The sequence below is a fragment of the Prosopis cineraria genome, unplaced genomic scaffold (genome assembly GCF_029017545.1).
Source record: "Prosopis cineraria cultivar Desert tree isolate PC_DT_omini unplaced genomic scaffold, ASM2901754v1 PC9, whole genome shotgun sequence".
Classification (NCBI taxonomy): domain Eukaryota; kingdom Viridiplantae; phylum Streptophyta; class Magnoliopsida; order Fabales; family Fabaceae; genus Prosopis; species Prosopis cineraria.
The window spans coordinates 15,039,467-15,061,163 of record NW_026555340.1 but is presented as its reverse complement, the minus strand read 5'-3'; the positions used below and the strand labels follow the sequence as shown (position 1 = coordinate 15,061,163).

The 21,697-nt window shown below is 32.6% G+C and overlaps 2 protein-coding genes across 2 annotated transcripts; one reads left to right on the top strand and one right to left on the bottom strand.

Annotated features, from left to right (window-relative positions):
- Positions 1–1,029: 1,029 nt before the first annotated feature.
- Positions 1,030–10,055, top strand: LOC129320226 (protein transport protein SEC23 E-like). Its single transcript, XM_054965546.1, has 12 exons — positions 1,030–2,008; positions 2,096–2,269; positions 2,781–2,942; positions 4,029–4,171; positions 5,355–5,430; positions 5,557–5,729; positions 5,843–5,924; positions 7,273–7,350; positions 7,835–7,996; positions 8,080–8,343; positions 8,572–8,676; positions 9,358–10,055. Exons 1-12 carry the CDS (start codon positions 1,235–1,237, stop codon positions 9,502–9,504), a joined length of 2,340 nt encoding a protein of 779 aa, XP_054821521.1. The 5' UTR covers positions 1,030–1,234; the 3' UTR covers positions 9,505–10,055.
- A 6,289-nt stretch (positions 10,056–16,344) lies between these two features.
- LOC129320499 (xyloglucan endotransglucosylase/hydrolase 2-like) lies at positions 16,345–17,841 on the bottom strand. Its single transcript, XM_054965992.1, has 3 exons — positions 17,521–17,841; positions 17,099–17,292; positions 16,345–17,002 (listed from the first exon to the last, which is right to left on the bottom strand). Exons 1-3 carry the CDS (start codon positions 17,806–17,808, stop codon positions 16,624–16,626), a joined length of 861 nt encoding a protein of 286 aa, XP_054821967.1. The 5' UTR covers positions 17,809–17,841; the 3' UTR covers positions 16,345–16,623.
- Between the last annotated feature and the right edge of the window lie 3,856 nt (positions 17,842–21,697).

Here is a 21,697-nt window from a genome sequence, read left to right as displayed (position 1 = left end):
TTCTTAATGGTGAGTCAATTTGATGTCATCAAGTCCAATGAAGCAATTAATTTTAAGAATTGTAAAATTCTAGGCATGGGTTGAGGACAGGGAAGGTTTGGGAAGGGAGAGGAAGAGAATTAGAGTGGGGGTTTAGGAGAATGGGGATATTTGGTTAATTTACACAAAATCTTATCAAAACCTCACAATCATTTATATATGTGATGGGACTTCTACGTAGTTAGAATGTTTAAGAGACTTTATAGTGATTTTTTCTACATTATTTATGAATTTTAAATCTTCTCACATTTAAGTCCTCATATGGAGAGTGAGATTTTTTTTAATACAAAAGCCACAATAAATCGTGCAAGAAACTAAATCCTAATCATATCTAAAGTTAAAAGACTTTTACAGTCATTCGATATTTTATTTAAAATAATAACATTAAAGTTCTTCAAATAAGATCTACAAGTTAAGAAATCAGTGTAATTATTTACTTCTCTAAATATTTGATTAAATGTGACTGTCTAATCTCTAATGGTGAGGATGGAGAGTGAGATTTAAATCTATGCTTTTCAAATAAGTTGTACTTTCAACAATTGAATAAATTTGCATCCCACCAATGGTAGAAGAGCAAAAATGTATCATATACATAGCATGGTTACAAAATTCCTTTATAATCTTTCTTTATATTTTCTCATTAATAATATTACCAATAATCAAATGAAGCATCACATTAAAGTCAACAGTTTAATTTATTGAAAAGTATAACAATACATTACATTTCATTTACTTAAAATACAAAACTTATTTTATAATCTATATGTTTTAAAAATAAAAAGAGTCCACATATATACACATTTATTTACAAGTTTTTATTTCTCAGTTTTTATTTTAGTTCAAATTCAAAAATAATGTTTTTTTTAATTTTCTTTTTTTTGATACATTTTGTTTTTAATTTTCTAAAATCATGGCTCACTTTTCACTTCATAGCTCATACTTTTAAAGTATATATCTTCTAGAAACAAATATCTGAAAATGGCTGCTATTTTTTCCTCATCATTCCTAGACACACCTCTTCCCTCGCCGTTGCGGTGACCCTTTCTTCCTCGTTTCTTCCGGGGTCGCCTCTCCCTCTGTGTTTTTTTCCCAAGAAGGAAACAAAATTGGAATCTGATTGTTATTACAGCAAGAAAAAAGCAGAGATTTCTCGCAATTCAATTCCTTTGTCAATTTTGTCTGGATTCAGACCACGATGTCGGAAATGGCGAACACAGATCCTGAAGGAGTCGATGGAGTCCGAATGACATGGAACGTATGGCCTCGCACCAAGGTCGAAGCTAGCAAATGCGTGATCCCACTTGCTGCCTCCATCGCCTTGATCCGTTCTCACCTTGATATCCCAAGGCTCCCTTATGCCCCTCTCCGATGCAAAACCTGCTCTTCCGTGCTCAACCCTTTCTCGCGCGTCGACTTCACTGCCAAGATCTGGATCTGTCCCTTTTGCTATCAGCGCAACCATTTTCCTCCTCACTATGGTATGATCTCGGAGACCAATCTGCCCGGGGAGCTCTACCCACAGTACACTACTGTTGAATACGCTCTTCCTCTCTCCACTAACCCTAATACGTTCGGGAACCAGACTCTCGATCCCAACCATCAATTGCAGCCGTCTCCGGTTTTTGTTTTTGTGCTTGATACGTGTATGATCGAGGAGGAGATGGAGTTCGCTAAATCCGCGCTCAGACAAGCGATTGAGTTGCTGCCTGACAATGCATTTGTGGGGTTCGTAACGTTTGGAACCCAGGTTCAAGTTCATGAATTGGGCTTTCCAGAGATGTCCAAGGTTTATGTTTTCCGTGGCAGTAAGGAGATTTCGAAGGAACAGATTTTGGAACAGCTAGGACTTGGTGCTTCCGGAAGGAGAACCGCCGGAATTTATCAAAAGGGGGTCCAAAGTGGACCCCCTAGTTCAGGTGTCTTGCGATTTTTGCTGCCTGCATCTGAATGTGAATACACTCTCAATTCGGTGGGTTTTGTTGCAATTTGTATATTTCCTATCGTTGCTTCTGGAATTGAGTTTTGACAAATGGGTTGCGACTGTTTTGGTTTCCAGCTATTGGATGAATTGCAAACAGATCAATGGCCTGTTCCACTGGGCGGTCGTTCGGCACGGTGCACTGGAGTGGCTTTAAGTGTTGCAGCAGGGTTGCTGGGTGCATGTACTGTTGGGACCGGGGCTAGAATCATAGCTTTGGTTGGCGGTCCATGCACAGAAGGACCTGGCACGGTAAAAATAGTCCTTGATTTTTGTCTGTTTCATTTGGCTGATATTATAATTTGTGTTTTATGTTACGGTCAATAAATTATTTATATAATGAATATTTTCAAGTTTTAGTGTAAGTATAATGTGGCAATGGGAAATTTTGAGTCAAATCAAATCATCGGGCTGTTGGTTGCTAAATTCTTTGGTAGAGCTGCACTACCATCGCCTGGGGTCTTCTTATATGTCCATAAAGGGATGCTTTTGAAGAAATTTTGCACTGCTTGATCTAATTTTTGTGGCATAACGCCATCATAGGATCTATGATTTGGTTAATTTGCAAGTCTCAATTCAATTTGTGCCAAACATAGCTACGAGAGACCAAAGCAGAGAAATCACGTCTTTTTCATTCTTCCTCTCAAGAATATGGTATAAAGGCATATCAAAGTCAAAATTTTTGGTTATATTCATGGGTACCAAAGAATACATCCAAATAAATTTTTATTTCATTCTGAAGTGACTAAATAATTCCTTTCAGATTGTGTCAAAAGATCTATCTGATCCAGTGCGTTCACATAAAGATCTTGATAAAGATGCAGCACCATACTTTAAAAAGGCCGTCAAATTTTATGACAGTCTTGCAAAACAGCTGGTTAGCCAGGGCCATGTCTTAGATCTTTTTGCATCAGCGCTTGATCAGGTTTGTTTCAGGATCTTATTTTCTCATGTTTCTAGAGTTGGTTAACTGGTTCTTGTCTCAATAATGGATGTTGACGAGTATTATTTTTGGCCAACATGTTTATCGTCCCTAGTCAGAGTGATTGATGACAGCTCAATCAACTGCTTATTGCATGTATAATAGCATAGGCACTAAAGCTATATTGGAAGATATTGTAAAATATGATCATCTTGTTTTCTGAGGGGAATTACATGCATACATTTATTTGTTGTTTTGATTGTGGTTGATTTTGATTAACATCCCCGAAGTGTTAGGAGTAAATATAGAATTCCTTAGAATGTTTGGGTAGCTACCTCTGCGTTTGGTGGTACCCATGCAAGTTCCAAGAAGTTCTTCAGTTATCTATAAATTTTTCATCCCCGATTTTCTAGGATGTTGGGAATGGTACTTCATTATGGTTTTGGATGGACCAGTGGATTAGAGATTCTTAAATTTTTGAAATTTCTCTTCAACCTTTTTAGTTACAAGCTCTTCACCATGCTTTGCTTTTTGACTCTTAAATTATGCAAAAGTACTGGTTTTTCCTGGAATATCATCACTCTTGACATCTTAAAGATAGGGTTGATGGTGACTTTTCTTTCTTTCCTTTTTGTGCGTGCCTCCCCCCCCCCCCCTTTTCTTGAAAAGGTAGAGCTATACACGATTGGGAAGCTGTTCTGGGCAAATATTTTTATCACTTGACCTCTGCCCATGCTCTGCATTTGCTGCTTATTAGTTGTTCCCCACTAAGAAGATATATATTAAATATAGTTAGTAATCTGCTGCTTACATCTTTTTCAGTTGAAGGGACCAAAATGGCATTTATTTTATTTGGTCAATTTTGTGTAGAATGTGTTCATATTGATGTTATGACTGTGAAGCTTGTTTTGTCTCCTAGATACTGCTCATGGCTTATCATTCTTGAATTCTGACAATGGGTTGCTTATGCAGTTGATACTTGCTTGAAATATTGTTGATATTGTGATCTGAATTTTCCACTTCAAGACATTAAGTGTCTTTATGTGCTGGTTCTACTTGTTCTGACTTTTGCGTGATTGGAATTTATAGGTTGGAGTTGCTGAGATGAAAGTTGCAGTTGAAAGAACAGGTGGCCTTGTTGTTCTTTCTGAAAGCTTTGGTCATTCAGTATTCAAGGACTCCTTTAAGCGTGTTTTTGAGGATGGGGAACAATCTCTTGGTCTCTGTTTTAAGTGGGTATTCTGTATCCTAGTGTCTTTTTTGGTCTGGTTGCTTCATTAATTGAATTCCAGTTCTCTAGGACGTTTGTCACTTGCTTTACCAGTAAAATTTCGAGAGAGATTAATCAATGCACACAACTTAGAAGTATAAATTCACTCTAAATAATCACATTTAATTTTATTGGAAACAAAACAATAAATTATATGAGAGCTCATGTAGTTCTTAAGCAATGTCTCTCTACCTTTATGCAACACATGCAACTCTGAGAAAAATAACATGAAAAGCCTTCTGTCTATTTCATATTATTACTACTGCAACTCAAGCAACTTCATACTAGTTGGAAAATCTTTGTTAGAATGGTAGGCACCCCAGCGGGATGAGAAACCATTCTTCAAAAGTTAGCTATTGAGAAGTGAGAACCACTATGCTTAAGAACCTCATTGAGCAACCCATGCTAGTCAAAATGAGTTTTAGATATTTTATGCTACTTTGGTCACCATCATAATATATGCTGAAGTGTATCTTTTATCTGTGCTGGTTGTGTAGGTAATTTCAATTTTACTAAAAACATGGTGCATTCTATGGAAAAAAGGATGAATATTGGAGAGAACAATGATAAGAACTCAGTTAGCTCCAACTATAAGGGGGGACTAGGCAAATGGTCCTATGGCCTAGTGGCGTGCAAGCTCCTTTGTAAATGGGAGGTCATGAGTTCGATTCCGCTTGTAACCTTAGGGCGTTAGTGCCTGCCCCTTTAATTCAAATAATAATAATAATAATAAGGGGGCAGAAAAGGCGATTCTCTTCAAATAAGGAGTTAAGAAAGAGAGAAAAACAAAATCATCAACTTTATACCTTATAAATGAATGCGAATGGTGGATCCACCTCTCCATCCACTGCTTCTCTCATGAAATCAGCTTTATACCTAATAACAAACTTGAGTTTGGTTTAAGGATTTATGTTTTTGCGATCTAGGTTTTAATAAGCTGTGTGAGAACACTAGTACTAATCTGGTTGGCCTTTATGTATTCACGAGGATTACTTTTGATTTTATCTTTCTACTGTTGTTGGGATACTGCAAATATCATTTCTATTTGGTTCATTCAATTTTTAGTTTTATTTTTCTTTGGCTGTATCTATCTACGTCTTCCTCATCAGCTGTCAGACATCCTCACTGACTTAATTTTGTTTCAGTGGAACCCTAGAGATAAATTGTTCCAAGGAAATAAGAATTCAGGGAATAATTGGACCTTGCACATCATTGGAAAAGGTTAGACCATTTAATGTTTCAAACCCTCACTTTCCTGTTCTTTAATGGTATTTTGATAATAGTTTTATTGAGTCTACAGAACTACGAACTTTTCTGGAGTTTTATGGTGCTTATCACTTACTGCAGAAAGGACCTTCTGTTGCTGACACTGTCATAGGAGAGGGGAACACAACAGCATGGAAGATGTGTGGCCTTGACAAGAGTACATGCCTGACAGTGTTGTTTGATCTTTCAGCAACTGATCGTTCAAGCACTTCAGGAGCTGTCAATCCTCAGTTGTACCTGCAGTTCCTGACAAGGTAAGCTTGGAGGGTGTACAGTGTCAGTTAATGTTAATTAAACATACAACTGCGTGCTGCTTTTGTCTTTCTCGGTAGGTATCAAATATCAATGGGTCACCTTTTTATTGCAGTTACCAGGGCCCAGATGGTCAATTAGTGCTTCGTGTTACAACTGTAACTAGAAGATGGGTAGATAGTGCTGTTAGCTCTGAGGTAGTTTGAGTTTCTTTTCAATTATGCCTGCATTTTAAGTAGCTCTGATGTAGTTTATCATGATTTTGAGAAGCTCCAATGACCATTTTTTCTGTCGCTGTCAATTTTGATTGTCAAATTTTGTTCATATGCTTGTATAAATTCCAGTCGTTTTTTTTTTGTTTCCTAAACAAAATCCTTTTGTTTTTTCTGTGTATATATAAGTGATGGAGCTGTAAGGCTTTACCTTTGTGAGAATGTTAGATTTGCCCCTACATTATTGGTCTTGACGTCATTGCTGTTTCTTATTTCTTTGATTTAAAAATAGTTGGCCTGTTTAGTCCCTTCAATCTATCTGCCCAATGTAATATTATACAATTCTGTTGAGATCTCACTCGTCCAATAGTTGGGAGGATTCTAAATATAGTGGGGATGCTTTGCTGGTATTTGACTAGAATTGTTTGTATACTGCATTTAGATGTCTAAAAGGCACGCATGTTATTGAAACCAAGTCCATGCAGCCATCATAGATGCTGTTGAGTGGAAAAATGATTTTGTGAATGAAATATGAGATTCATTCCTTTGCATTAAGAAACTGTAAATAAAGATAAGAAATGACTATAAGGATTTGACAAACATCTTATATCTCATCTTACTTGTAATATAAATAGATATGTCAATTAGGGTTGATAATTGAATTTCTTTTCAAGAGGGATATTGATAGTTAATGAAGTGGGAGGGGAAATCTCCCCAGTAACTATTGAGGTTTGTGGTGTGAGTATCTAATCACTTAAGTATTCCTTTGAGCATTCCTTGCTTTTAACGTGAGGCTTAAGCATCCCATATCATCTTGGTCTCTATGAATTGGCTTGCCTCTCAAAGAGCTGATGTCCCACGGCTACACTCTTAAGACATTTCACTTATTTTTCAAACGAATCAAAACTCTCCGTTGGTCAAATTCCTCCACAAGTAGCCCTTTCCAAGGCTGCTAACAATTAAGATTTGGAACCAATTGATTGCTACTTAAGCGAGATGGAGAACTTTCCCTCAAAAGCTAGCTATTGAGATGAGAATACCACAAATACTGCATTGAGCATTCCATATTACTTGATTTGTGACTAAAGCATCCCATACTACCTTTAGTCCCCGTCAGATGCCTAACAGGCTATTAGTTTATATTTCTCCAGATGGTCATTTGTATGCTGGTTCTGTCTCTTTTGCTGTTTCTTATCCAAAGAAAATACTATTGCTGGGTTTATATATTATATGCCTTTCATTGGTGGGAACTTGGTTATTGTAATATTTCTCCATCATCATTATTCGTACATGAATAATATGTTTGCTAAAGAAGAAAATATCTACTGCTCAGGAATTGGTACAAGGATTTGATCAAGAAACTGCTGCCGTGGTAATGGCGAGATTAGCTTCCTTGAAAATGGAGACAGAGGTACATCACAAGTTGTGCTGTCATATATATTGATTAATTTTATATTTCTAAATCTTCATTGTTGGGAATTATATTTTAAAGTTGCAATAAGTGTTATCTTTGTCTACAAACAGCTGATTGTTTAGAGTTTCGGTAAGATTAGGAGAAGTTGTTAGATTGCACTGATGTTTGTCAATTGTGCTTGTTGAACCTTTCACTGGTAGGACTATGTATTGTTGGAGTGACTTGGTAAATGTTATTTGTAGTGTCTTCTGAGACTACTAGTTTTGATTTGTCCTTTTAATTGTGCTTGCCAAGTTTTGATATTCAACAGTGACGTTTTCTTTGCAATGATAACTACCCTGTGTATTTGAGAGCAGCATATGTTTTTTAATATCATTTTGCTTGTAATGTGTTACAGATAACAATTTTCTCATGCCCTTGTTGGATATTTCATACTTATAACCAAGTTTGCTAGCTAAAAGCACCAATCTTATTTGATCAGGAAACGTTTGATGCCACACGCTGGTTAGATCGATACCTCATTCGTCTTTGTTCTAAATTTGGTGACTATCGCAAGGATGATCCATCCTCTTTTACATTGAATCCATCATTCTCATTGTTCCCTCAGTTTATGTTCAATTTAAGACGGTCACAATTTGTGCAGGTACTATGTCTTGATATTATTTTCTTGTCATACTTTTGAAACTAATCTAACTTGGGCATGTGAATGATGAAATTTGTTGGCAGGTTTTTAACAACAGTCCAGATGAGACTGCCTACTTTCGCATGTTGTTAAACAGGGAAAATATTAGTAATGCTGCTGTTATGATTCAACCATCTCTAATATCATATTCATTCAATTCATTACCTGCACCAGCACTGTTGGATGTGGCTTCCATTGCTGCTGACCGGATTCTGTTGTTAGATTCATATTTTAGTGTTGTCATTTTTCATGGGATGACAATAGCTCAATGGCGCAACATGGGATACCAGAAGCAACCTGAACACCAAGTATGTGTTTGAACCTGTACTGCTGGTGAAAATGATGTTCATATGCAAATTCTTCTTTAACTAATTAGATACTCGAACATAGTCTGTTAATTGGGATTATTAGTTACTTTGTGATGGAAGTTGGTGCTTAGGACAAAAGCTTTATTTTATGGTTTGTGCCCTGCTTGCACGTGGCACTATTTTCTTTTTTAATTCCTTTTTACCTAATATCTTTATTGTAAATCCCAGGCATTTGCACAACTACTGCAAGCTCCACGTGATGATGCTCAATTGATTATCAGAGATCGTTTCCCAGTCCCTAGATTGGTTGTATGTGATCAACATGGTTCCCAGGTTAGTATGCACCAAGATCAGTATAAGCATCAGTGCTCTTTACTGTTCATCAACAACTTGAAAGATGCTATGTGAAACATTGGGTAAAATTTTCAATATGTTCTACTCCCTCCATCTCAAATTATAAGATGTTTTTGAGGGAGATTCGGCGTTCTAAAATATATGACTGACAAAATAAGGTTTTATTAATGATGCTTTTCTAATATTATCCTTCTCTTATGTTTTGTCTTTTTAATATTCTATCACAAATGTAGTATTAAATAAAATGCATTTTTAGAAGTTTATATTTTTATATTGAAAAAGTAAAGTTGTAAAGTGTATTTCCTCTGGTCAATTTATTAGACAACTTTTAGAAATAATTTTTGATATAAAATATACGACATTTTGTAATAATTAAAACACTTTTTTCAATTTTAACCATTTTGATTAACGCGAAAGTATTTAATGTAGTTGTATTGTTATTTAAAGTTAGGGGTAAAAATGAAAGTACATTTCATTTTTTTATGATATCAAGAAGAAAATAACTTTTCTTAATATGCGTGAAACGGTTGAAGATGTCTTACAATAAGGATTGGAGAGAGTATTCTATAATTTGGGATGAAAGGAGTATTTGTTCATTCTTTTTGATAAAGTCTGGATTTTTCTTCATGGTCTTATTGGGGTGTCTTTGATGATGAGCAGGCTAGATTTTTATTAGCAAAGTTGAACCCCTCTGCAACTTACAATAACGCTCATGAGATGTCCGCTGGTTCAGATATAATCTTTACAGATGATGTGAGCCTTCAAGTCTTTTTTGAGCATCTTCAAAGGCTGGCTGTCCAATCTTAAGAGAAGATGATAGTATAGATTGACACTGTTTATAGGTTCTGGACTTCCATTAGCTAAATTCTCCAAGGTTATGTCATGCATTGTGCTGTTTCATTCAGTTATTTTCCTTTTCTTTCCTTTTGTTCTTAGAACAGAGGATTAGAGCCCATTCTGATTGAGGAATAGGGAAGAGAAATCTCAAACACAATTCTTGAGGGTTCTGGTTGAGGCTGTTCCCTGGAGATGATAAAGGGGTTCAAAAGTATGTCAGAGACTCGGGGTGATTTGGGAAGAAAGGGTAATGAAAATGTAAGTTGAGGTAATCTCTGCGTCAGCAGCAAAGTAGATGAGAGAGAGTTTTAGTTCCATTTTTTATCCCTTTTTTTTTTTAAATTAATTCCCAGATCTGAATTTTGGGTTCTTTATCTGGATTAATTTATATAGCTGTACTTAAATGCTGTCTGGGTTGCATAGTGAAATTATTTTAAGTCATTGTAAGAGTTTGGTATTAGTTCCTCTTGGGAAGTTTTGTATTTGTGGTTACGGTATTAAGTGCTTATTTTTTCCCCTTATGTGAAGGTTTCCTTCCATCTAGGCCATAGCATTATAAAATAGCAGTAAAGGTAAATGATTCAAGGACAACACTTACTCCTTCTATTAGAAAATATAAATATTTTTTTCAAGTTGATTTAGGCTTTGTATTTTTGTGTACGTGAATTTTTGACTTTTTCTCACTTGTAAATTAAAACTAGGAGTAAAAAATACACACACATTTTTATGGGGATAAATATTTTATTAGTAGGCGGATTATTATTAAAAATTGTTTTTATTTTAAACTGAAGAAAGTGTGTGCATAGCATTATTTATTTAAGATGTTTATTTTTAATTAAATTATGATGTGAGTTGAGCAGCACAATTTATTTTTTATTTTATTAAAAATTGTAGCATTGAAGGATAGAAATTCTTGATATTTTATTTAAATGAAAAATTTTTGTTTTTTCTTGAAATTTAAATGAAAAACTAATACAAAGCGTAGTTAGGGTTAAAAATAAAAATGAAAATAAATCCAAAGCACGTTTGGTAAAATGGAGAGTGGGGTGAGCGAATTCAGTGTGTATTTAATTTTTAATTTGTTAAAAGTTAATTTAATGAAAGTGTATTTAACATTTGGTAAAGTTAATTGTAATGAAATTTATATTTGAATATATATTTTAAAAAATTAGTTTGAGAAATTAAAAATTATTTAGATTAATAAAAATTTGTGCTTTTTTAATATGCAATTATAAAAAAAGACATTAATTTATGATAATTTATAATTTTTATTATATAATATAATATATAAAAATATTTAAAAAATGTTAAACAAATTTAAAATAACATAAAATTTAAAATGTTAAATAATAAGAATAAATAATATAAAATTTAATATTGAAAAAATTATGTAATGAATAGTTAAACATTTATTAATATTGAATAGTTATAAAATTAATAGTTCGATTTAGAATATACAATATGATCTTTAATAAAATTTCAAACCTTATTCATCTCTTTATTAGAAGCTATGCTTGAAATTGCACTTGAAATTATTGATGAAAATGCATGCTTGTCATTATTATCGTTAGTGTTAATTATATTTTTATCCTCAAAATGCTTAAAGTTAGAATCAGTTACAGATTTTCTTCTAATGAAATTATATATAGCTACTGTTGCACCAACCATATGAACTTGCTTCATAAATGGATAGCTAGGCATGTGTCGTAAGATTGTGAATTTATTTTTTCAAACCCTGAAAGTCCTTTCAATCGTGATCCTTAAACTTGAATGATAATAATTGAAAACCTTATTATTGTTTGCAAATCCGGATGAACACCTAAAATCTGGGAGGTGATACTTATAGATTTATAAGGACTTAAGTATTCATGTGGTGTTGGATAGCCGGTACCTAACAAATAATATTTACCTACTAATGAAAAGATAGAAATTGTAAGATCCCAAAAAATATTAAAAAATTATTTTAAATTAGATAAATATGAAATATACCTTGGGGTGGATGTGAAAATTTCATGTCTGGTCTTGTGAGTGCATAGTCAAACAAATGAGCATCATGGGTAGTCTCTTTCCATCCAGCCATGATATAAGTGAAACACATATCCCAATCACATGCGGCTATTATATTTGTGTTGGAATACCTTTTCTTCCAATATATTTTCCTTTCCTCTTCAATACTGGCCATACATGAGATATGTGCTCTATCAATTGCTCTTATGGCATTTTTAAAGAATGGCCAATATTGTGGATCACTTAAAATTTTTAGATGAATATCTTGAAAAGTACAATCTTTTGGTTAGATATATTCCTTTGCTAGCTTCTCACAAGCATGCAATACATTTTTAAAATGTTTGTTAATAGTTTCTACTGAATGTTGAAATCGTTCTTGTACCATTCTGTTCCCTACCCCATGTCCAACAATATTTATGAACACACTAACCATTTTATGAATCCTTGTTTTTCTAGTTGGACGTAGACCATGTTGCACTAATTCATCACAAAGTTGAAGAAAACATCTTTTTCCATACGTAACATGTCATAACAATGCTGAGGATGTCCTTACAAAATTTCTTGCACTCATACATGACCTGATTGTGAATTGGTTCTACAAGGCTCTTCCAATAAAGTTGTTGAGTAATTATATACTATTGCAGTAATAGCCTCAACCTCATTGTCTTCTACATGTATAAGTAATTGTAATAAGCAAGACTGCGTACTTTCATCCATAAAAATTGCATAACATAATTTAATTGCCATTACACCCTTGTTCATAACTAACATAAAAAAAAAACACATAAAACAAGAGTCAAATAACACAGTCAGTTTTAAAATGAAGTTAGCAACATGAACGGCACTAGCTCTTTAAAACATTGAGAAGGCAAGCTAGGATTGATTTAATTTTCTTTTTTACCTAAGCATTTCAAATAGGCCACTAATGCTCTTCTATTGTCCCTAAGCCCAATATACATGTCCCTTGCAGTCTTATCTAGCGAGGCCACAGCATACTATTCAAGAAACACCTCATCACAAGCAATTTCCTCAATTCTATAAAGTTCCTTTGCAGTATACACCACATTTTGTTCAATTGGTATTGTTCTACCCTCTATGTTATTAACAATTGACTTCAATGTTAAAACCCTATCCTCTTGTGTAGACACTAAATGATTTACTGAATCAACCATCATAGTTTCAAGACGTTTTCCCTTCTTGTTTTGACACTTTCACCTCTCTTTCGCTTTCTCCCTGAATTAGTACCACTACTGTATGCATTATTCAAGTTAACCTGTCTAATTTTTGGGAGAGCTCCTCTACTAATGTTTCTTACATCATCATTGTCTCCTCCAATTTCTGGGAGAGTTCCTCCACTAATAAAACCGTGAGCCATAAATTATTTAGATTGAATTTCTTCATTGAAAATATTCACTAAAACTGAATTGTGAATCCTTATAGATTAGTAAATGACTAGAATAGGACTTCATAAAGGGTGGACACAAAAAAATAAAAAGAAAAGAACTTGAAACCAAAAATCAATAGAAAAATCATGAAATCGTAGTCATCAATCACGATCGATCTCATTCATCCCATTACATGTTCTTGTTCTGCATAGAAGATGGCAATCAAAAGAAGGCAATAAAAAAAAACTCAAAACAGTCACCACTGAACAAAAGAATAGATCAAAGGGCAGAACAAAGGACCACATTATGCTTCATTTTCATCTATTAATGCAAAATAGAGGACCACCATTTCCAGATTTAACAAAAAATGCTTGGAGGCTATTATACCTTGTAGATCGAAGAGTAGATTGAAGAAGAGGGTTGAGGTTTGACAAGCTGGTTTGAAGCTTTAATTTTGCACTCGACAGGTTGCAAATCTAGGTGTCTTGAGTTCTCTCAGCTTTAAATTGTTGTCCAAGTCCCAAAACGAGCTCGATTCGTGAAAGATTCAAGGTGGAAATGAAGAAATCAAATAGTGGAATGGCAGCAACCAACGACGAAGGAAGAGATGAGGAGCTCAGGGAAGGAAAAGAAGAGGAGCTCGGGATCTGTGACTAGATGGCGGAGGAGAGAAGGAAAAGAGATGGTCGAGTGACAGAGGAGCAACGAACACGCAAGATGAGAGGAGCAGCAAAATGATAGAGATCCGGCCTCGATTGCATGAGAAGAAGGAAAAAACATGAGGGTATCATGGTTAATTAAAATATTAGGTACAAACCATAAATGCTCACATGTCACATATCATGTTTCAAAAGCTACACAAAGGAGCTTTTGATTTTTCTTATTTCAGACCCATTTGAAAGTCCTTTTTCAAAGTACATTCTATCTGGAAAAAACATCACAAACAACATTCTACATTTCAAAAGTTAAAAATCACATTTAGAATGTAAAAGCAACTGTACCCAAATGCACCCTCAATCTATTACTTTGCCTTTTGAATATCTAAATGAATAATAAATAAATAAATTGTAATGATTATGTACTCTAACTTGTAAACAGTATGTATTATAATGTTTTGCAATTATATGTTTTCATAACTAGGAACCTCTCATTTCCATGTCAAGCAGTTTTACTGTATTCAAATTTTGTAAAAATTAATCTACAGGTTTTAGTTACTCAATTTTAAATTATATTTTTATAATTTATTTTATTTTAATTGAGTTCTTATAATTTGAGTTGTTAAATTTATTAATCCTTAAATTTTTCTTTAAAAAAATTAAGAAGTTTTATGTTTTATTAAAATATTTTATAATTTTAAATTAATTATATAATTTTTATAACTCAAAATTTATATAATTAGATTATGACTTTTAAATAACTTTATACATGTAGAATTTTCATGAAATGTTGCCAAAAACAAGAATTCCCATAAAAAATTTGATAAAAATGTAAACATTGTATTAAATGAAATTATACTTAATTTTTGCCCAAAGTATTAAATAATTTTTTATAAATTTTAAAATTATTTTTTAATAATTTTAACATTTATAATATGTTTGATTCAATTCCAACCTTAATATTATAACGAGGATTGCATTATCATTATCATTATCATTGGGAGCTCTTCTTGGTTATTTTTTTGCAGGCCCATGTGATCGTTATTATCAAAACAACATCAATGCTCTTTCACACCTCTCCCATAAATCTTCATCTCACCTCATTACTTTGTTTTCATTCCAAAATTACCCCCCGGGAATCCTTGGGCTTACACTCCCACCACCACAACTTCGCTGCACTTTAAAAAAAAAAAATGAACAATTCATATTTAATATTTTAATTTTAATTTTTATCACTAATTGAATAGTTCAAATTCATATAAATGGCTCAAATTTAATGTTAAAATTTTTATAATTTTAATAAATTGACTATCTTGATATACTCCAGACCCTGTAGAATTAATATTAATTTTTTAATATTAAATTATGATTATCCATATTAAATCTAAACTAACGGACGATCAGATTTATTAATTTTTTTGTAAATTTGAATTATTCATAATAAATCTAAACTATCTAGACTGATTATTAGATTTTATAAATATGGACATCCATATTAAACCTAAACCGTTCAGACGAGTTTATTAGATTTACTAAATATTTTCATAAATATGAAATAAAACAAAAATTAACACATCAAATCTAGACCGTTAATATTTTTCTCAAAATGCTAGAGATTGGGGTGTAAGCGGATCAAAGCCTAGTCCTTCTTCGCCACTCCTTCAAATACATTGACGGTAGCCTTCTTATTCTACTTCTTCAAGCTCACCAGTAATGGCATTCTTCTCCATTTAAAATTACCTTTTTCTTACTATTCTCCATTTTTAGATCTATTTGATTATGTCGAACAAGAAAGATGGGAAGGGAAGTTTACTTTTGTTCTTTTGGCGACCAATGGCGTCGTATATATAATACATGCAATCTAAGATAAAGCTTGTTGTTGGTGGTGATGGTAGTGGTGACCAAGTCTAAAACAGTTATTTGATAATCTCTATGGAGTATTGACAACTAGTACATACCAAACAAGCATTTAGTAATTAATTAATATTAAACTGCATTGTATTATATTGCATTGCTATTAGGTTTGTAATTGAACCAAGTGGATTTTTAGAGATTAACATATAAGGGTTCGATTAAAACAAAATAATTACTCTTTATAATTGGAAAAAACCAACTTCAAATTAATTTTCCCTGAAATTTTTATTACATTTTTAAATTTCTTTTGGGTTAAAAAATTATATATAATAAATAATTAAAACCCTGTAAGTTAAAATTAAATAAACTATTGGTTAGAATATAAACTTAATTCACAACTCTTATTTGGTTTCCTTTTAAAAAAAATAGACAAAATTGCATATGCTTGATCTTATACTGCTTAATTTTATGTAAATGAAAAGATATTAAAATATGATTATGAGTTGTAAAAACTGACATCAACTTATTGATTTAATTCAATGAACCTAAGATCATAAATGATTATGACATTTTTTTTCCCCATCGCTCTTTATTACTTTTATTTAGAAAATAGCATTTTTATTGTCGTAACTGGACCATTGCCTAAAGTCATTAATTAGGTTTAATCATATTTATTTTTTTTATCATAAGCAATGAAATTAACTCCTTATAATAGAGCACAAAGAACTCGAAAGAAATATGAGCTATTTAAAATGTTGACCCAAGGGCTTAAAGATAACAAAGTGATCAACCCACATCAACCAATTAAACCAAGCGCCCTTCGATAGTGATCAATATTTTATCTACTTCAATTATGAATTCAAAATGGTTCCAACATGATCAACTTAAACAAGAGCGAGGCCAATTCATTACTATTAAAATAATTGATTTTATTTCACTCAAAGGAAAATAATACACATTTTTTCCCCAACTATTGATATCAAAATGGTATATCTCCCAACTGTGTATGCTCAACAAATCCCCAGTCATTTGATATAGCAATGAGATCCCTTATCATTTACATCAACCTTAGCAGGTAGAATATTGATAAATTTATTTCACTTCTTGAGAAAAGAATAAATATTAAATTGAAAAAATATTGACAAAAGAATCAGTAAAGCACAACAAATATATTTTACGTAGATGACTTAGAAGCGTGAACGTTTGCATTCAGGTGGAAGGCCTTGAGGGAATCGGTTGAGATCAGTGCAATAGTTATAGATCATGAAGTACTTCTGAGCCCATCTCAGTCTTCTTCTACCATTAGCATCAAGCTCATTCTTGCTTTGCACTTTAGAGCCAGAGAATGATGAGTCTGATGAAGAAGACGAAGACATCTTGAAGTTGCGATAATAAGCCGTGAAAGGAGCCTTAGACCAATCTGTTTTAACCAAACCACCTCTTGTTGCCCAGTCATCAGCATTCCAAAGGCTCGAATGCATTCTCATGGCCTGGTTCTTAGGGAAGGGAACACCTTCAGCTTCCTCATTCTTGAAAACCCTAATGGGAATGTCATCTACCAAGAATCTGCAGTGTAGCCAAATGATAGAATTGGTCAATATTACAGATGAAACACAAGTTAATTAGGGCTTTTCTGTTTCAATTTTTCCCCCTGCAACTTACATAATGTGTTGTGGCTTCCAGATGATGGAGTATTTGTGAAAGTTTCTGGTAGGGTCAAACCAGAGATAGAACTGTTGCTCTCTGTTGCCTTTGCCTTGAGAGAAGACATTGGTGTGAAGAATGTAAGGATCCCCACTAACATTTCCCAAGAACTCAAAGTCAATCTCATCATGATTTGGTCCTTGTGAAGACAACTACACAAAAATATCAGGTAAGTGCCCACACACATAGGAACAAAGTCAGGATTTAGCAATAAAGAAGATCGAGATTAAAAAACATGTACTAAAATACTTTCATAAATCTTGAGAAGCCAGAAGCATGCAAAATCTATATAATATTAAAAAATGCACACGCACCTATATATACACGTATAAAGACATGATTTAATTTCAGCAGAAAGAGTTATAACTATGAGAACATACGTAGAAAGTGGTGACAGTGCCAGCAGAATTGCCAGCAACAAGCTTGATGTCCATATCGATCCTCCCAAAAAGGAACTGTTTCTTGGATTGGAAGCCAGAGCCAGAGAAGTGATCCAGAGAAAGAGACAGAAGCTGACCTCCATTGAATATCTTCCCACGATCACCACCCCATGTTATTTCAGTGTCTTGGAAGAAGTTTGCAGCACATGAAGCCACCATAGAACCCATCACTATCCCAATCACCACAGCCACGTAAAACCCTTTACCAGTAGTACAAGCCATCTTCATCAGATAGAGAGAGAGAGAGTGTTTGAATAGATGATGTGTAAGAGATTAGACATGCAATAAGTATATATAGCTATAGGAAAGGAATAAGGAAGACGCGTTTGAAAGCTGGAGCCAGCTTTAGCAAGCTATGAAAGCTGGAGGCTATATTGCTTTTGATTCAATTATGACTTTCTTTTTGAGTTCTTGCAGGTCCGTGAAAAATGATTATTATACATAAAATATTCGAATGTTGACCCTATTGAAGTGTGATTTGGAACAGATCTAAAATATAATAGAAAATAAATTAGACTTACGCGGTGCAGATGGTGCAAATGCCAACTGGGTATGGTATTGTGCGTGGAAAGAATAATAATGCCATAAAGCTGTGTATTTCTAGGTACGGCAGACAATCTAGAAATTTATTTTATCTATATCTATTTTTTTAAAAAAAATTATTCGTGTATATAAATATAAATATATATCAATGATAGACTAACTTTTCGTCCTTGGAAGATTTTCAATTCACATCCCCAAGTAAGGTCTCAAATCTGAATTTTCAATTTCGGTCACTTCTTTCAAAACATTCTGCAAACAAAGCAACCAACAATGTTAATTTATAAAAGGAAAAATATATCCACAAGTCTCTATAGTTTCCTTAATTTTAAATTTATCCACAAGTCTCTATAAAAGGAAAATAAATTTGTTAATTCTTGAATTTTTTTCTTTTAATAAAAACTATTATATTTTTATTAACAGATTATAAAACTTTAAAATTAATTAATTATATAAACTCACAAGAGTTGAGTCTAACAAAAGGGCTAGTTCCTTACAACTTGATGAATTAAAGTTTAAATTCTCGCTAGAAGAGATGTCTACATTTATTACCTGATCATGCCTTGACCCTTGAATTGGATTACACTAGTACTTAATAAATAAAAAATAATTAATTGCATAATTTTTATAACTCAAAATTTATATAATTAAGATGTCTTCTAAATAATTTTTACACATACAATTTTTATAAAAAAGTAATGAAAATGTAAACATTGTATTAAATCAAATTTTCAATAAACTTTAAAAGTGTTTTTATTTTGAAAAATTAATCATTAAAAAATTTAAATTTTTCGAATTAACATATTTAATAAATCAAATTATGAAAATTTGATTAAAATAAAAAGTTAGAAGGATCTAATTTAGAATTGAAGAAAATTTTAAGAACTTGCGATAATATTTTTCATAAAATTCATTTTTTCTGTTATTTGGAGTCAATTACATACATACTTTTTTTATCCGTGTTACAAGCGGTACCCATAACTACCTTAATGGAAGTAAGTAGCAGTCTAGTCATTAATATTTTTTTAAAAATAGAATGAACTTTCAATCTTGTCCTTGTTTAAATGAAAAAAAAAAAAGTTAAATTTACATTACATTCTCTTTCATAATTAATGAGTTTAAATATAAATAATATTAAAAAAATAATTAATATCTCATCAAATGACTTATATTAAAAGAAAATTCTTCCATAAGATGCCTGTAATAGGGGCCAAAGTAGTGTTTGTTTAGCTTGAAATTTGAATATGCTACACCCCTTTCAGTATATAAGTAGTTTTTGGGAAAAAATTTGCACGTTAATAAAATTCTCATTTCCATAAAAATATATATTATTTTTTCTTTTTACTTGTAGCTCCAATTATTAATGCATTTTATTATGAGTGAAGGATACATTTACAGAAATATTTAGATTAATAAATATAAGGGATATAATGAAAAAAAAATTATATGTACTAATTTGTTTATATTTTGAACAAAATTAGTTGAAAAAATATTTATATTTTGAATCAAAGGAAGTACATCTCACGGTCCTAGACTCTTCAAGTGAACAAAAGTAGGACCAGAAACACCTGGGAGATAACTAGTGACTCTCTCGGATATATTTGCTTTCAGTGTTACAGCCTTACAGGTACACCTTGGCATAAACATATAGTGGCTTTCGAATTTTGTCATGCTGCTTCGAAATGTGACAATCAAAGTTCACACAAGCTGGCCTTCACTCTATTAACTCATGTTCTTAGCATACATGTAGAGCATATAGAGCTTCGTAAGAGATAAATCACATTCCAGGAATTGTAGCTTCAACAGAACATCTTCTCATTGAATCATTAACAATTTCTTCATGTTTCCCTCCGGCATATGTTTGAGGAATATAGCATTTAAGAGTCATGAGTGTTTCAGTACATATTCTATATCTTATATTATATCTTGCAGCAAAATGTTTCAAGAGAATCCAACTGTTCACCTCAATGTTTTCTCTCTGAACAGAAACCAGCTTTCAACTTAATAGACCTTGTACTCTCTTCTATGATCTTTCCCAATTTCATCCTTGTTCTGCAACTTTTTTGCATCCCAAATTCTATAATCTCCAGCTCGAAAATTTCCCATGTTCATTTCTCCATTCTTGTGAAATTAGATTATGATGAGTGGATTAAGAATCTATAATAATAGAGATTTATGAATTTTAATTTCCTTCACTTTAGGGTTGCAATACTGGAGAAACTTTGTCAAGTCAAAGAAGCAACAATTGGTATGTCTAGATCAGTGATTAAAAAACCGAACTGAATGGGACAGTTCGACAAATTCGACCATTGACCAGTTTGGATTTCAGCTCAATTAGTATATAAAAATTGTTTTGGAGTTGAGCTAAGTTGGGCCATTTTGGCCTGGCAGTCAAATCGAAAACTAGGATCAAGCTGAGAATCGAATTAGGTTTTCAAAAGCCAAATTGTTCAAGAAATTCTTTTGTTTATTTTTAATCAATTTTTTTTTAAAAAAGTGACTAATTTTTTTAATCATTTGATGTTATGTTATAAAGTTTGGCTTATTAAGTCATGATAAACTTAAAATATTTAATTTTATTTTTAAATTAAATAATAATTTCATATTTATTTCTTATATTTAGATTATTATATATATGTAATTTTTTTAATTTAATTATCACGTCATTGATTTGACCAAATTGAACCATACGAACCATAAACTGTTAACCTTTCCGATTTAATATTTGGTCTAATTCTAAAAACATTGGTCTAGATATAAATTAGGAAAAATACCAGAATTGAAATTCAAATTCCCTTCCTCTCTATCCTCCTCAATCCAAACATACTCTTTAAATAGCCAAAGGCTTCACCAGAGAAGCGTGTATATCATTCTTTTTAAAAGTAGTTACATATTTTACTAAAAAAAAAAAAGTTCTTTTTACTTTTCACATCATGAATTTAAATAAAATTAAATATGGAACGAAGTTTACAAAGGTTTTGTACATATCGTCTCAATTTTCTTCAATTTCTGATGACAAGATACAATACCATGCAGAACATGTAACGGAGGACTAGAACAACAACAAATCAGAACATGAAAACCAAAATAAATCGCACTGAGAAAGTTGCCAATTTATCTTGAAAATCCTACTGACTGGTTTTGCTGGTTAAGCCAATTTAAACGAAGTTTTTCGATGCATAAAATTTTATAGATTATATAAGAAAACCAACTACAGAAGTTACCAACAGAGAATGAAAAGAAAGATGAACGTGTAACTCTACAGTAATCATATAATAAGCTTAATGTAAACGTCTATCACCAGATTCCAAGAACAATAGCTTCATTCACCATTTGGTAGGTAAAAAAGTGCTTTCTGGAAGAAGAAAAAAAGGGAGATGCACCTATCATATTTTCTTTCTAGATACATTTCCCTTTTCCATTCTAGAAAACACATTTCCCTATGCCAATAGCACACTTACTAGCGTATAGTTTCTGGAACCATCAACAACGGAGGTGGATTTTCTCCTCTGGAACGGAGAGTAGAGTAGAGATCGGCGCAAATTTAGACTGTTAAATTGAATTTAAAAATTTAAAT